The sequence below is a fragment of the Geotrypetes seraphini genome, chromosome 3, assembly GCF_902459505.1.
Source record: "Geotrypetes seraphini chromosome 3, aGeoSer1.1, whole genome shotgun sequence".
Taxonomy (NCBI): domain Eukaryota; kingdom Metazoa; phylum Chordata; class Amphibia; order Gymnophiona; family Dermophiidae; genus Geotrypetes; species Geotrypetes seraphini.
Window position 1 is genome coordinate 90,302,734 of NC_047086.1, and position 17,905 is coordinate 90,320,638.

Here is a 17,905-nt window from a genome sequence, read left to right on the forward strand (position 1 = left end):
GGGAGATTTTTGAAACCAGTGATAGCTTGCATAAGGCAGTTCTGACTAAGACTTGTTCTAAAGGTCTGACTGCTGCAAGCACTGGAGGTTTCTTTATTCCCTGGGGAAATTCAACATTCATGTATATCATCATGTGTGTTTCTGGTTAACTTTGCATGAGTGGTGCATATAAGGCTATTGTTAAAGTAATTGAACAACTACGAGAAGATTGAAAAGAATTTGAGGAGGGAATCATTTGCTTTGAAAATTGATAAAAAGAAAATTAATGAAAAATAAAATAAATCATTTCTCATCCCCATCATTTGTGTGATTAGGGTTATTTGTTTGCTACATTTTGTGAGGGTATGATATGAATAATTTGCAACCTTTAAAATCAGCCTGTTCTGTATTTAAGGAAACCTGGTCTACCGTGGCCTGTATTGCAATCTCGCTATCAGTATGCTCTCTCTTCCCTTTTGTGATGATATCTTTTAAAGGGGAGTGCCGATCGCCCAGGCCAGAGCAGATTGGGAAGTGATCAATAAATTGTGAGCTGCTACAGCGGCAGGATTGTGAAAGCAGCAGAGAGCATAAGCCCAGATGCACTAAAGCCAGCGATCATCACTAAACCTGTTTTGACAGCATTAGCAACGATCGCGTTTGCCAACCTGATGCTCAAAATGCCTCACCGTGTGTTTTTTCCCTTCAATCGCCCATTTTCCACTCCAGCCAAGCAAATACGCTAAAACCCCATGCCAAGTAATGTGATACACTGACATCGCTTGGCTAAGCACAAAAAAAGGCAAAGGGGTTAGCGATCTCAAAAAACAGACAGGTCTGCCTGTTTTGGAGTTGTTTTTTTATTCATTTTTTTAAATGTCCCATTAAAAAAAAAATGAAAAAAGCCCCCCCTCCCCCCCCCCCCGGCACATTTCAAGGAAGTTGGGAGCAGAAGAGATGCTCAGTAACTCCTCTGAGGCCTGCAAGTCCAAAATCATGGGTCTTCCCCTCCCTGGTGCATCATGTGATGCATGGGGAGGAGCCTAAGGCCCTGATTGGTATGATAGCAGTGTATCAGGTGACCAAATAAACATAAAATAAATGTGTTTGTATAAACTGAAGACCGTGGATGATTTAAAAGGTAGATCCTCATTTTCTGGTAGATCTGCTACAAAAATTTTGAAGTATTTTGTGGTCAGTTGAAAGGTTAGCTAAACCAAGGCCTTACCTCTGAAAGAGCGCTGCTCCCAGCCTGATCCCATGGACCAATGGGTCTGCTTTCTGGGTGACATCACTCAGGAGCTGAAGAAGGTGGGCTAGCGCCAGAGATGCGAGCTCTGATGAAGGAGCAAGACCAATTTTCTCCTTTGAGTATTCCTTAGAGCGGACTTAAAGTGATTTTGTGCTAATGGGTTTTGACAATGAAGGAAATTTTTCCTCTGTTGTGCTGGCCTAAGATATAGCTATGGTGTTCTTCCGCCAATTAGGAATTTGTTTTCGCATGATCATACAATTGTTTCTATTCCTGTTAATACAGATATTTTGTATAGCTACATTCATTCATTTGTTTTAGTTAATGCTGTATGATTTTGATATTGCTGTTATGTCCACCAAATTTATTACTCACTTTCTAAACCTCATGTTGGAAAGCATGGAAGAGGATTATTAGTTATTTGTAAGACCTCTGAATTTTCAGATCTCTACTTTTGAAATTTGATGATGTTTGAGACTTTATTGTTTGTCATCTTTTTACTATGTTTTCCTCCAGGACTACTTTATGTTGATGAATCACTGTTAATTGAAGCTATTGTTAGTCAAGTTAGATCCCTATAATTCTGTTATTTTAGGGGATATTAATCTACATGTTGATCACTTCATTGGAAACCATATGATATTCTTTGGTCTGATCATATCCTATTGAATTGTAAGTTACATGCGTCTGATGGGAAAAAATGTTGTAATGATGTCGCAACTAAAATTACTTTTAATTCCTACAAGGTAGAAGATTTGAGAACACTTGTTACCTTTGATTAGTACTCTAGATACATTTTCTGTTAATGATGTTGATTTATGGCATTCTTCACTATCTCAGGCCCTTAATTTGATTGCTCCACCTAAAGTCACAACTGATGAGTATGACACTGAAGTATCATGATATGCTTCAGCTTTGCGTACTGAAAAGATGGAAGTATGTACTTTAGAGAGAAAATGGCGAGAATGTTTAGATCTAAAAGTAATTAATTAGCTCTTGAAGCTTATCAACAGGCGACTATTGCTGCTAAAATAAATTATTTCATTCAGAAGATTGAATCTGTTTCTGGTAAATCCGGGGAATTATTTTTGATAGTTACTACGTGAGATGAAGTCAACCTATTATCTGTAGAGAAATGGCCCAATCCTCAGCAATTTGCTGACAGATCTCAAGCAAAAGTTTAGAGTGTTCAGGAATTAAGCTCATTTCATTGCCTTTGCCAACTAGTGATTCATTTACTGATGTTGAAACTTGGGTGAATTTTGAAACTATCCGCAGATCAGATTGCAGAAGTTATCCGTTCTTTAAATAATTTGAGGCCTTTAACTTCTTTAATTAAATGTTCTCGTACAGATATTGTTCCTTCTGTTACTTTGATTGTAAAAAAAAAAAAAAAAAAAATCACTGAGAAGGGCTTGTCTTCAGACTGCTATTAACTGCTTCCTGTCTACAGGAGAGCTGAAGGATTTGTAAAAGTGGTGCTGAACTTTGCTTTTGAATTTCGTGCTTTGACAGACAGTTGATGACATCACCTACTAATATACAGCATTAGAGGTGTCACACCAAAGGGGCATGTTTTGCCCATTTGCATGCCGCTTTGCACACATTTTACACAATATTTTATTTAAGTTATACCTAAGTCTATAGTAGATTGAAGATGGAGCTTCTGGGATTTTTGTTGCTATACTTAGCCTGTTTTAATTGTTGGCGGGTGAAAGCAATGATTAGTCAGTCCATCCTGGTATATTATTCTATTATTAAGTTAGATATAATCTTCATATATATCTGTCGAACCGAACTTTAGTTGACTGTTCCATGGTTGGATATCAACTTATTTCAGTGTTGTCAAGTTGATGTATTTCCTCTTGAAACACTCATAAATGTAGAGAGAATGAATTAGTCTGTATCCAGTTGTACAATTTAATCTATTGAGAATTTTCAGCCTATTTCTTGTGCTTTTCTGGTGAGAGATTGGCTAGAGGAAAAATATTTGAATTCTTTTTTTTTGACCGAGACTTGGCTTCTTCTGGCTAATCCCATAATTCATGATGTCTGCCCATTTAGATATAAGGTAGTTCTATTAATGTAGAGAGAATGAATGGTGGGGGGGGCGGGGGGTTGGAAATTGCAATTATCCTTAGAGATTCTTTGGAGTTTTCTTTATTAAATTCAAAGCAGACTAGTGATTTGGAAATCCTAGCATGTCGTGTACAAAATAAGAGTTTAAAAGATTATCTCAGGTGTATACTTTACCACAGGGAAGTTGGGCATGGGCTAGGGAAGATTATTATGAGTTGTTTTTTTAATAACTCTACTTCGACATTATACGGTTTGTTGTTAGGTGATGTTAATTTGCCTTTAAAGAAGATGATTTAGCAGTAAGATATTTGATGGCATTTTTATGCACATTAGAATATGATATTCCTTCTTTTTCTAAGACTCTTCAAAAAGGGCATCACCTGGATTTAGTGACATTCTTAGCTAAAGATGTGTTGTAGCCTAACATTGTTATACTAGATGGTATTTGGAAATCAGTTCTTTATTCAGATATCTCTTGATAAAAGGGAGTAGAAAAAGAGAGAGGGATCCAGGGTGCATCTCTCTCACCTCTTCATCCCCTGGCCCTTGGGCAGTATCTTTTGCCCCTCCCCACCAGCCTCATGCCCAAAATTATCCTCCTATGATCCCTCTCCAGCGCCATGCCGCTTTTCTGCCACCACTATGTCTAACATTCCTCCCTCTTGCATATCATCTGCCCACCCTTCTCTCTCCACCACAAAATCCAGTATTTCTCCACCCCTCCTCTCCACCATCATGTTCCTCCACTATCATGTCCCACTTTCTTCTCTTCCCTATGTGCACCATCTCTTTCCCTCCTGTTCCACGCATCTATATACAACCATTCTCCCTTTCTCTTTCCTCCTCCACAGCAGCATCTTTCACTCCCTTCCCATTCCCTAGCCCTTGCAGCATATCTTCACTACCACCCCATACCCCCTCCTAGCCCATGAATCATCTCTTCCCTCACCCCCCTCCATGCAACATCTCTTTCCCTCTCTCACCCTCCAATGCAGCATCTTACCAGCTCTTCCACGCTACTGGCAGCTGACCCAGAAGCCTTCCCTCTAATTTCAAAATGCGTCGGAGGGAAGATTTCCAGGTTAGCCACCAGCAGTGTGTAGAAATGAACGCTGCTGGAGGCCTGAAAAAAAGCAAGCAAGGGCAGCTGGATAAGATGACACTGGAGGATGGTACCACACCCACAGGAGCCCCGAACAAACCATACCCATTCCTGCGGGTTCTGGAAATCAATCAAAACCATACTGTTTGGTAAATTAATCTCCTAAACAGAAGCCTCACCACTTACAATGCTATTTTTCCCTCTATTAATCTCGGTGTAATATGCTGTCCTTTTATCTACCTCTTATGTAATTAGTTGTATCCCCATGTCTTGCATTCTGTAATTCGCTGATTGTCCAGCCTTCTTCAATGTGAACCGCCTAGAAGTTACTCGACTGTGACAATAAAGAAGAATAATGTTATTATTATTATTAAGAGTCTAGAGGGAATCCATGAGGACCTGGAGGGGACCCTCGCAAGATTCCCATTCCCGTGTGGCTCTCTATTATGAAGTCCTCAATGATTGTTCTCCGTCTGCTGATGACTTAGCACAATGCATTATTTTTGTTCCAAGGTATGTACTTTAAGAGACTGAGTTAAAATTCATTGGAATTTAATTCTGAAGTCTTACATTTATCAAAATTTGGTAGACTTAAATTAGAGTACTTTTCTATCCCTGATTGGGGATTTTTAAACAATCTTTATGCTAAATTTGTGCATTCATATTATTTGCTTGGCTCGTATCTTCCTACTGTGCAATAGGTTTCATTGTTAAAATTTCAAAAGGAGCTTTTTCAGTGGTTGGTGGAAATACTAGAACAAGAGGAATTTCCCATACAAAAGGGACATTATCATAACTCCAATTCTGAAAGATAAGAAACTTCCAATAATTCAAGTCTCTAATTTCAGACCTATTAACTCCAACAATTTTTTGTAAAATTAATGGAAGGGATAGTCCACTGTCAATTGATGGAATACTTACAACGTTTTGCTCTTTTACACAATTCTCAATCAAGATTTCAACCACTTCATAGCATAGAGACTGTTCTGATTTCATTGTTGTACCATTTATATGCATTATTCAGTAGAGGACAAAGGGCACCAATATTACAGTTTGATCTAAATAGTACTTTTGATCTGGTAGACCACATATTTTTTGTTAAATTGTTTAAATGCAATTGGTATTTCTGGAATGGTATATCATTGGTTTTACAGTTTCATGTGATCTTGCACCTATAAGGTGTGTTTTAATGATCTTTTGTGAAACATGGAGTAATCCTTGTGGTGTCCCACAAGGCTCTCCACTTCCCCATTATTATTTAATGTTTATCTAGCCTTGTTGGGTACTAAACGGACTGATTTAGTTATTAAACATTTTGGTTACACTGATGATATAACTGTTCTCTCTTTGTCATCTGTATCGTCCTCTGAGCTTCTGACTGATAACCTAGTGATTTCTACTATGGAACAATAGATGATTGTAAGCTGAAATTTAATCCAGAGAGAACTTTCACACATATCGATGTCAAATATTTTTTTTTTTTTTTTAATTTATCTCTGGAAAAGAAAGTGATACAATTGCAAATAAACAACAAAACTTTACCTTGATTTACTCATGAAACAAAAGATATCCACAAAAATGTGTATTCTAACTGAGGAATATATTAGGATACTACCACATATCCTCCCCCATGTCTTTCTCAATAACAGACTATGGACTCTTCCTCCAGGAAATTGTCCAAACCTTTCTTAAAATCAGCTGCGCTACCTGCTCTTAGAGCAGAGTACAATTTTGGGTTTCAAAAAGAAATTAGAACAGTTCCTGAAGGAAAAGGGGGATTGAAAGGTATAATTAAAGGGATATTATACAGGATAACATATCTTAGTAAAGGATCACTTACAGGTCATTGACCTGGGGGGCCGCGGCAGGAGCAGAACGCTGGGCACGATGGACCTATGGTCTGACTCGGCAGAGGCGATGCTTATGTTCTTACCACAACCTCTGGCAATGAGTTCCAGAGCTTAACCATTCTCTGAGTGAAAAAATATTTCCTCCTATTGATTTTAAAAGTATTTCCCTGCAACTTCGAGTGTCCCTCTAGTCTTTGTAAATTTTGATGGAGTGAACAATCAATCCACTTGTACCCATTCTATCTACTCCACTCAGAATTTTGTAGTCTTCAGTCATATCTCCCCTCAGCTGTCTCTTTGCCAAGCTGAAGAGCCCTAACCATTTTAGTCTTTCTGTATACGAGAGGCATTCCATCCCCTTTATCATCTTGGTCGCTCTTCTTTGAACCTTTTCTAGTGTCTCTATATCTTTCCTGAGATAAGGAGACCAGAATTGAATGCAATACGCCAGGTGAGGTCGCACCATGGAGCGATACAGGGACCTTATAACATTCTTAGTCTTGTTAACCATCCCTTTTTAAATAATTCCTAGCATCCTATTTGCTTTGTGCCACTGCACATTGGGCAGAAGGTTTCATCGTATTCTCTACAGTGACACCCAGATCCTTTTCTTGGGCGCTAACCCCCAAGGTAGACCCTTGCATCCGATAACTGTGATTCAGGTTATTCTTCCTAATGTGCATCATTTTACAATTGTCCACATTGAATTTCATCTGCCACTTGGGACGCCCGGTCTTCCAATTTCCTAAAGTCCGCCTGCAATTTTTCACAAACCACATGCGTTTTAACAACTTTGAACAGTTTAGTGTCATCTGCAAATTTAATCACCTCACTCGTCGTTCCAATTTCCAGATCATTTATAAATAAGTTAAATAGCACCGGTCCCAGTACATACCCCTGCGGCACTCCACTATTTACTCTCCTCCATTGAGAAAAATTACCATTTAACCCTACACTCTGTTTTCTATCCGATAACCAATTCTTAATCCACAACTGAACTTTTCTACCTATCCCATGACTCTTTAATTTTCTCAGTAGCCTCTTATGAGGAACTTGATCAACTACATCAACCGGCTCACCTTTATGCATATATTTATTCACACCTTCAAAGAAGTCAAGCAAATTGGTGAGGCAAGATGTTTCTACAACATCCCTGTAGGTCTCCTCTATGTACTTCTCTGTCTCCCTCATCTCCTCCAAGTCTGCTACTCTAACCTCAAGGGAATGTACTCATTCTCTGAGAGCTAGAAGCTCTTTGCAGCGAGCACACGTGACACTCGGTGCAAAAGACTGGATAGCACCCCTCTTGCTGCTTGGCTACTGTCTGCATCTTGTTATCGAATTGATTAGTTAATTAAACATTATTAGGCTACTTGGAATATATTAGACTAGTATAGAGAGACTTAGGATTTTATTATATGCTTTATTTAGTGTTTCTTTCTTAGATAGTCTTAGGGTTATATTGTATGCTTATTTAGTGTTTGATGCTTTACAGATAATGAAACAGAGTTCTCCTGTTGTTCTAATTAGCATAATTGACAATAAATGATGACTATAAGTGAAGAAATGAGCTAGGGGTGGGTGAGAGAAGGGAGGAAGGGAATGGAGTCTTAAGTCAGACCCTGCTCTGCCTGCCAAAACTATCTCTAGCAGAAGGTTCAACCCACCGCTGGATCACCAGGGATTTAAAAGGTACACCAGGGAGTTGGAGGGAGGTAAAAGTAGAGTTGTCCGGGGCAGGAGACAGAAAGCATTCCTCCTGTCCTGGACCACCCAGGCAGACCCAGAAGAGGCCTGCAACAGGTTTGGGGGAGTCAATGCTGACTCAAATATAAACTAAGACCCCCATTTTTGGGCCATTTGTTTGGCCCAAAAATCTCGGTTTTTATTTGAGTATATTTGGTAGATGTGTGGAATAGTTTCCCAGTAGAGGTGGTGGAGACACTGTGTCTGAATTCAAGAAAGCCTGGAAAAGGAGGAGATAATGGATGCTGCGGATGGGCAGACTGGATGGGCCATTTGGCCTTTATCTGCCATCATAGTTCTATGTATGATTAGTACACTAAGGGGTCCATTTACTAAGCTATATTAGTCACTAAAGTTTGTCTAATGAGCAAAACTGAAAGGAGCGATTATAAGGGCAACAAACCTTTTTGTGAGGCAAGTAAATAAAAGTAAGAAAAAAGAAGGCCGCTTTGGTCCTCAAAAGTAGGAGCTTAGAAGGTAAGGAATAAGAGGTTAGCTTTCATAAACTACAAAAGATCGCAGAAAGAGGAAGACAGGCAAAAATATCTGGAAAAGTTAAGTGAGGCTGGTTGTGTAGTCAGGAAAGCAAAGATGCAAATGGAAGAAAAAATAGCTGACATGGTAAAACAGGGAGACAAGACATTTTTAGATATATTAGTGATAGGAAGAAGTGCAAAAGAGGCATTATGAGACTCAAAAGTGAAGGGGAGGAATATGTAGAAGCTGATAAAGAAAATGCCGAATTGCTTAACAAATATTTCTGTTCTGTGTTCATGGCTGAAGCGCTGGGAGAGGGTCTGCAGAAGACAAAAGTGAATAGGAATGGAGGAGTATTAGACCCTGATCAATTTTCAGATGGTTGTGTTTCGTGAGGCGCTAACTAAAATAAAGGTTGATAAAGCGATGGGGCCGGATGGTGTACATCCAAGGGTGCTGAAGGAACTTAGGGAAGTTCTGGTAGCTCCGCTGACTGACCTTTTCAATGAGTCTCTAGAGTCGAGAGTAGTACCGGAGGACTGGAGAAGGGCATATGTGGTCCCTCTCCACAAAAGTGGAAGTAAGGAAGAAGTCAGAAATTAAAGGCCGGTAAGACTGATTTCTGTGGTAAGCAAATTAATGGAAATGCTTTTAAAAGAGAGAATGGTCAAGTCTCTGGAATCCTTTGGATTACAGGACTGGAGGCAACATGGATTCACTAGAGGTAGGTCTTGTCATACAAATCTGATCTGTTTTTTTTGACTGAGTGACCAGAGAATTGGATAGAGGATGTGTTGTATTTAGATTTTAGCAAAGCCTTTGACAGTGTTCTACACAGATGTATAATAAATAAACTGAGTGCCCTTGTGATTGGTCCCAAAGTAATGGGCTGTATCAGGAACTAATTGAGTGGAAGGCAACAGAGGGTAGTGATCAGTGGCAATCGCTCTGAGGAAAGGGATGTTACCAGTGGTATGCCTCAAAGGTCTGTTCTTGAGCCTGTTCTTTTTAACATTTTTATAAATGATATTGCTGAAGGGTTGTCCGGTAAGATTTGCCTCTTTGCGGTTGATACCAAAATCTGAAATAGAGTAAGACACTCTGGATGGTGTGAATAATATGAAGAAAGACATGGTGAAGCTTGAAGAATGGTCTGAAATTTGGCAGCTAACATTTAATGTTAAGAAATGCAAGGTCATGCATTTGAGCTGCAAAAACCCGAAGGAATTGTACAGTTTAGGGGGAAAAAAACTTATGTACATGACAAAAGAGCGGGACTTGGGTGTGATTGTATACGGTGATCTTAAGTTGGCCAAACAGGTTGAAAAGGTGATGGCGAAAGCTAGAAGGATGCACTGGGAGAGGTATGGCCAGTAGGAAAAAGGAGGTATTGATGCCTCTGTATAAGACTTTGGTAAGACCTCAATTAGAATATTGTGTACAATTCTGAAGGCCGCACCTTCAAAAAGATATAAAAAGGATGGAGTCGGTCCATAGGAAGGCTACTAAAATGGTGCGTGGTCTTCATGATAAGGCGTATGGGGACAGACTTAAAGATCTCAATCTGTATACTTTGGAGGAAAGGCGGGAGAGGGGAGATATGATAAGTCATTTAAATACCTACGTAATATAAATGTGCATGAGTCGAGTCTCTTTAATTTGAAAGGAAACTCTGCAATGAGAAGGCATAGGATGAAGTTAAGAGGTGATAGGCTCCGGAGTAATCTGAGGAAATACTTTTTTACGGAAAGGGTTGTAGATGCGTGGAACAGTCTCCCGGAAGAGGTGGTGGAAACAGAGACTGTGTCTGAATTCAAGAGGGCCTGGGATATTACGTGGGATCTCTCGGAGAGAGAAAGAGATAATAGTTACTGTGGATGGGCAGACTAGAAGGGCCATTTGGCCTTTATCTGCCATCATGTTTCTATGTTTCTAATGCAGCTTAAAATGGTATACCATGGAATGCGCTCAGGTGTCCTGTGATAACTGCTAAATTAGAATGTATTAATCCCAGTGCTAAAAAATTTGGGGACATCATTCCTACTGTAAACGGTCATCAACATTAGACACAGCCTTACAGAGACCTGCATGGTTTCAAAGGAACGGTATGACCCAAGAAGGCAAAGGAGGATGTGGCTGTTGAAAAGCTATGCACCACCTAATCTTGATTGCAGGAAAGAAGGGCAGAGCAAGGGAGACGGGGAGGTTGTCCTTCATTCCGACAACATGACACCACTGGTTGCCCAGAATTCTGAATGAAAATTGCAGAATGCTGTGTAAGTTGGAAGCTCTGCACAAATTCTGCATTGTGCAGTTAACAGAATCTACTAGCCAAAGATCCCCTTGAACTATCAAAGATGACCGTCTACTTATAAGATTTAAACAAAAAAATTATTAAAATCACCTCTTGCCACGCTAGCAGGGTGTGGAGGAGGGTGAAAATGACTGGCGAAAGATGGATGGGGGGGATTGTGTGTGTGCTCCGAGAGAAGTGATCTTGGGATGGACAGAGCTGGGGGGGAGAAAGCATGAGGAGGGCAGTTAATGCTGAGAAGTAGGGAGAGAACTATAGAAAATAAAACAGCTAGAGCGTTGAGAACAGGTGAGCAAGATAGTGTGAAGGGGAAGAGATAGCTGTCTGCTAAGCTTACCCGAGAAGAGGAAGAAATATAAGCTGAGAGAGCTGGGGAAGGTGAAAAATGAGGATGAAAATAGCTATGGTAGGGTATAGATTACCTGCATGAGTCAACCCTTTATATTGGGAAATTCTGCACAAGAAAATTAGAACTAGTGAGCAGAATTTTTCATTTTTTTTTATACACAGTTCCTTCAGGAGTATGGATTATTACATTCTGCTGAACAAGGAAGAACAATCGTAACTCAAGCAGAGACAAATGAGAGCAAAACAGACTGGTTATTTAAAATGCAATGCATTTTGTATGGCTGAGCTGCTTTTGATTTATAAGTGTGTGAAGGGCAATTCTGTAATCTAGGTGCCCACATTTATATGCCCCTTGCATGAGTTTACAAAATATTAGCACTTATGCACCAAAGTGAACACTAAACTTGCAGAAGCACCGGCAGGGCACCTAAATGCTATTCCATAATGGTATATGTAAATGGCTTAGAGTATAATGCAAGGGGGCTTATATATGGTAGGGCTCCCCCTTTAAATGTGTAACTTGCAGAATACTGTAAGTTGCATGAGTCTCTTTCATATGTACACACCCTCAGTTCTGGCAGATTTATAGCTGGTGTAACTGCAGGCATCAATAATAATAATTCCCTTAGCACGCATGCGCACTTCTAACCTGGTGGCTCCATGCTTCCATAGCGCCGTGGTCAGCAGAGAAATAGTAGAAAATAAAGTTGGCGAGGCGTGCGTTCCATTTTCTTCTCCCAGCAGCGGCTATTATGTGCCGGTTGCCGCAGTTGCCTTTTGATTAAAAAAAAAAGGTAGGTGGGAGAAGGCGTGCAATCCCCGTAAGATCCCTAATATTCCCCCGACATCCCCGACCTCCACCAACATCCCCCTGACATCTACACACACACAGACAGGGGCCAAACAGACGGGACATTGACAGACTAACAGAAAAGGTGCTCTGGGGGGGAAAGACAGAAGGGGGCCACGGAGAGACAGTCAGAGAGAGGGAAAGGGGGCTGCTAGGGGGGGAGGGGTGTGCTGGGGGCAGACAGTTTTGCTCGGGGGGGAATACAGAAGGGGACAAAGGAGAGACAGTCAGTCAAGCAGGAAAACAGGGGGGCAGGAAGAGAGACAGACAGAAATACAGACAGACAGACAGCAGCCAAGGAGAAAGAGACAAAGAAAAAAAGACATACAGTCAGCCATCGTCCAAGGAGAGAGAGAAAAAGGAAAATAAAACCCAGATAGTGGACAAGGAGAGAGAGAGAGAAAGAAAGAATGACAGAAAGAAATACAGACAGACAGACAGTAGCCAAGGAGAAAGAGAGAGAGAAAGAAAGAATGACAGACAGAGGGACAGATAGACAGCCAGCATCCAAGGAGAGAGAGAGTGAGAGAGAGACAGAAAGAAAGAAAAAAACAAAACAGACAAACAGCGGCCAAGGAGAGAGAGAGAGAAAGAAAGAATGACAGACAGAAAGAAAGACAAACAGACAGGGGGCCAGGGAGAGACACAGACATAAAGAATGACAGACAGACAGACAGCATCCAAGGAGAGAGAGAGACAAAGGAAAAAAAAAAAAGACAGACATCTATTCTAGCACCTGTTAATGTAACGGGCTTAAACACTAGTATAAATATGAGACACTGAAACTGGTTGTGCTAGTATTCTCTAATGGAATTTGGGTGTCTAGATGACATTATAGAATAGACTCGCTATTCATCTGAAGGTGCCCAGTTGTAGAATTGCCCTTGTTGTCTTAAATGACCTTACCTCAGCTCTGATCCTTCCTAGTTTTCAGATCTCCTCGGTTATAATGTGCCTTTATGCTGCTTTTCCTCCAGGCAATATACAAGATGGTGTCATCGGTGATGAAAATGCCAGAGGACGAATCTACTCCAGAAAAGCGGACAGACAAAATTTTCAGACAAATGGACACAAACAATGATGGTATGATGTGTAGAAAGGTGGTAGCTATACATTTATCCTACATTAGAGAATATTTCTTATTTTGTATTCTCTGATTTTTATTTTATCATCTAATGAAATTGAATGATATACACAGTCATATATTTAAAAATTGGTTACAGAAGTTAGAAAAGTTTTTCAATTATGATTATGCACTGAAAATTAACATTTGATTGTAGTAGGTTCATGATCAAAACTGGTATCTGTAGGAAAAATCAAAGTGAATGAGTATCAGGTGTACGGACGATAAGGACAAAAATTAATAAGCATCCAAAGAATCATACTAGAAGCCCAGACAAAACCTGAAAGGATGGGTGCATGGGAACTTTATTTATTTATTTATTTCATTTTCTATCGCATTTTTCCCAAAGAGCTCAGATTTCTGTATCCTTATTACTTTTTTGTGAACCGCATAAAACTGTTTGATTATACGGTCTAGAAATTGATGTATTGTATTGTAAGGGTTACATACATACGATTACTATTCAAATTTTCTTGCATATGTTTTATTTTTTATTTATTTTTTTATTGAATTTATTAATTGTTACAGCAGATAACAAGTTCAAGAAAAATAAACAAATACACAGGAAATTAAAATAAAAATAGATAATAATCTTTAAGTCCACATTATTGGGGGCTGGCTATTCCTGATTCGTCCTTTAACAAGCAATAATTAAACATCATCAGTATATGCAACACAAATATACTCTAGAGTCAAGCATAATAATAATTCCATTTATCATTCCATCTCAACCTCTACGTTAGTAACAGGCAAAGTGTCCAACTTGGGTTTATCTATAAGAAAATTTTCTAAATGAGTTGGATCTAAAAAAATATATTTGGTATCTTGATATACCACCAAACATTTGCAGGGAAATTTAAGGAAAAATGAAGCACCTACACTCAAGGTTTTATCCTTAAGTTGTAGGAATTGCTTCCTCCTGTGTTGTGTCTGCTTAGAGACATCTGGGAAAACATTTATCTGTTGGCCACAGAACATAGCAGTTTTATTTAGAAAATACAATTTAAGAATATCTTGTTTTTCCATCTCAGTTTTAAATGTGACTAATAATGTTGCTCTTTTGGCTTTATAGTCTTTAGATGATTCCAGGAATTGGGAAATATTCAAACTGTCAGGAGACACTAATTGATCTTTCCCCCCTTCTTCTGAAATCTTTATTATACTACTGGATATATAGTAAAGATTATCTGGACAAAACCTTTCTAAACCAGTATAAGATAGTACATCTTTTAAATACATTTTAAGTAATTCTAAGGGAGAAAGAAAATGAGATAAAGGAAAATTCAGAAATCTGAGGTTCCTAGATCTCAAAGCATTCTCCATTTTCTCCAACTGTAAATGTAATAAAGTATTATCTTTTACTTGAGATATCATACAAGATTGCATTACAGAGACAGATGATTCTATTTTATCTAATTTTTTCCCCATATTAACCAATTGAGTATCATGCTCAGCCACTTTATTCGTTATTTCTGAAGAAAACTTACATAATTGCACTACTGTGCCCTGTAGTGAACTCTCAATTCTGTTAGCAACAGTCCAGACATCTTGCAAAGTAATTGGTTTATTGCCCACCTCAGGCCTTTGAATAGGTCCGGTAGGCATTGAAACAGGAGAGACCATAAAAGAATGTTCCCCTATAGAATTATTTTTAGAGTCCAACTCTGAAAGTAATGGGGAGGCTAAGTCCAGCCCTAACTGGGAAATGGAGTCAGCCTTCTCCGATAATGCAGTTAAAGGTTGAGGTGGAGGCGTGGATTCGCCAGATGAAAGAGAGGCAGATTGGGAACAAACATCAGTCTTACCTTCAGATATCGCTTGTAAAGCTGAAAGATGACAATCCATAGGTCCATAGACATTAGAAGGTGATGAAGAAATAATCTTGGCTTTGCGCTTCCCCATTATTCTTCCCAATTACTCCTCGCTCCTCCTGGCTCCGAAGGGGCTCCAAAGGGGCGTGTCCTGTCCCTTTGGCCACGCCCCTTCGGCCACGCGGCCTTGGGCACACGTCCGCGTTCCGCGGCTCACTTCGTTCTTATCCCGAAGAGAGAGGACCTCTCCTCGATCGGCAATTGCCAGTAGTGGGCTGCAGGGGTGCCTGACTGGAGAGTGGGACCTCCGGCAGGAGACAGTCAGCCCTCTTTCTCTTCGGCTCACCTCGTTCTTATCCCGAGGAGAGAGGACCTCTCCTCGATCGGCAACTGCCGATAGTGGGCTGAAGGGGTGCCTGACTGGAGAGTGGAACCTCCGGCAGGAGACAGTCAGCCCCTTGCATATGTTTTAAGCTGATTTGGGGATTAGCCCCAACTTACCTTTTATCCCACTAGGAGTAGCAAATTATTTGCTTATCCAAAAATTATTGGCTGCAGATACAAGACCTATTTGGATAGGACTCTCGCATTTCAAGCAAGTAAGCAGCAGTCCTGGTTGGGCAATTGCATTAGTGGAGCCATGCTGTCTTATGGTATATTTCAAAAATAAACTAAGTCAGCATTGTTTGATAAATTTATTTCTTAAATTGTGAATATTGTTGTCATGATCTGATATTGAGTATATTTAAGAAAATTGTTGTATTTTAACTATTTGTACTTCGCTGATTGTCCAGCCTTCTTCCTTGTAAACCACCAAGAAGTCAATTGATTATAGCGGTATAGAAGAATAAAGTTATGTTATGTTACATAATATACAGTTAGGTTACAATTTGACATCAGATACAACCTTGTATCACAAATTTGTACTGTAACTAACTCAAGACATACTAGGAGTCTAACACCAATGAACAAAATGTACAGTTTACAGGTTATAATTTGCCATAGTTATCATTACAGTGTAAGTTGTTTTTTTTTAATACAAGTTTTTATCCTAACTTGACACACACTAGGGATCTAATACCAATATTTAATGTACAGGCTTATATTCATTACAGAGTTAGAATGCATATGATAAAATTTTATATAAAACCTATCTATAGTTTAATAGTTTAAGTGCTTGTTTTCACTTATAGTATAATATAGATCGTAGTAACTAATGCAAACCATTAGTAATACGCATTGGCAAGTTAATGTAGTATATTGTGCAGTGCAATTTTGCATTGCCTTCAGTGGAATTAAAAGGAAATTTTTTTGTCAGCAAGAACAGTGACTTTTTCATGTTAAATAGTAGTGCAACATGAGCAAGTCTAAGGGAGCATTCCAGTTGTTTAGGATTAATACTTTCCCTAGTTGCTAAAAAAGAGGAGTCAAAACAATCAAAACATTTATGGACTTGACAGTAACTATTTTACAGACTATAAATAGAAAAGAGAGAAAAAATCCTCGCCCTATAATCTTTTGGGTGTTTTGTTGTTGTTGTTTTTTTTTAATATATTTCCAATGCATGCGTTTTGAAAGGCAAAGTAGGGCAGTTGAGATATAGAGGGTACTTTCTCTAATTTAAACTTGTGGGGTGGAGTGTGTTTCTACTGCACATGGCCATATTTGTAAAAATGAAACCTATAATTCGCAAATGATCAGCATGTCTGTAGGCTACAAAATGGGGTAGTAATGGCCGAGTGATTAAGACAGTGATCTTCAATGCAAGGCCCATAAGCCAATGGTGGCCCTGGAGAACTTTTGGGTGGCCCACATAGTCCTTCTAAACTTTAAAATTTGCTGCTGCATACAGGTGATGGGCTTTGTATTGAAGAGCACTATCTAATCTGAACTCTTTGTCCACCCTCTTTTCTTTAGCCTCTCTCCAGACCAGCACAGTTCACTGATGGGTAATAGCTCACCATGACCAGCAGGTGGAGACTGAGAAAACTTCTGGATGTAATACAAGTAGCTGTGCAACCCCTATCCTAACCAGTCTGTTCTCAGTCTCCAGCAGGTGGTAGTAAGCTTTTGCAGTCTTCCCTGGCTTAGTATAGGGCTGTTGGAAGTTATTTAGTGGCGTTCTTCTCCGGATGTGATTAGCTTTTTAAGGGCAGCCAAATTTCTTTGGCCTCTAGTGTGACCTTCGGGTCCAGCCTGGGATCTCAATCTGGTCCTATCCGTGCTCATGTGCCCTCCCTTTGAGCCCCTGGGATCCTGCTTGTTGAAGGGCCTTACTCTTAAGGCGGTATCCCTAGTGGCCATTACTTCTATGAGACATGGTTCTGAGCTGAAGGCTGTCTCTTGTAGGCCTCCCTTCCTGGAATTTTCTAGGGAACGTGTTCTGCTACAGCCTGTTCCTTCCTTTCTGCTGAAGGTGGTTTCACCTTTTCATGTCAACCAGTCTTTGGTCCCTCCCGGTCTTGGGTATTTGGGAGGGCTCATAAGAGCAGATGCAGTTGTGCAAGTTGGATGTCTGTCGGGTCCTTCTCTCTTATGTACAATGGACCCAGGAGTTCCAGAAATCAGAACATCTTTTGTCCTCTTAGCAGGTTCTCGTAAGGGGGCTGGTGCGTGCTGGATCAAGGAGACTATCGCTTTTGAATAGAAGGCTCATTCTACTTGGGGTCAGGCAACTTCCTGGGCTGAGTCTTCTCTTGTGCCTCCGGTGGATATTTGTAAAGCTGCAGTTCGGGCTTCTCTCCATTCCTTTGTGCGATACTACCGTGTAGACATTCAGGTACGTCGGGACACGGTGTTCAGTGAGTGTGTTCTGGTGGTGGCCCTCTGGTATATCCCATCAATTAACTGTGCCGGTCTGGAGAGAGGCTAAAGAAGGAGAAATTAGGTTCTTACCTGCTAATTTTCTTTCTTTTAGTCTCTCCATACCGGCACAGTCCCCACCCTGTCTGTCTGTCTCTTGTTCTTTCGGGAT

At 40.0% G+C, this 17,905-nt stretch overlaps 1 protein-coding gene across 2 annotated transcripts in view; it reads left to right on the plus strand.

Annotated features, from left to right (window-relative positions):
- The window catches only part of HPCAL1 (hippocalcin like 1), a 246,800-nt gene that overhangs the window by 216,968 nt on the left and 11,927 nt on the right, over positions 1 to 17,905 (plus strand). For both annotated transcript variants that reach the window (XM_033937090.1, XM_033937089.1), the window contains exon 3: positions 12,975 to 13,080. In XM_033937090.1, coding sequence (XP_033792981.1) covers positions 12,975 to 13,080 — 106 coding nt within the window. The remainder of the gene's footprint in view (positions 1 to 12,974; positions 13,081 to 17,905) is intronic.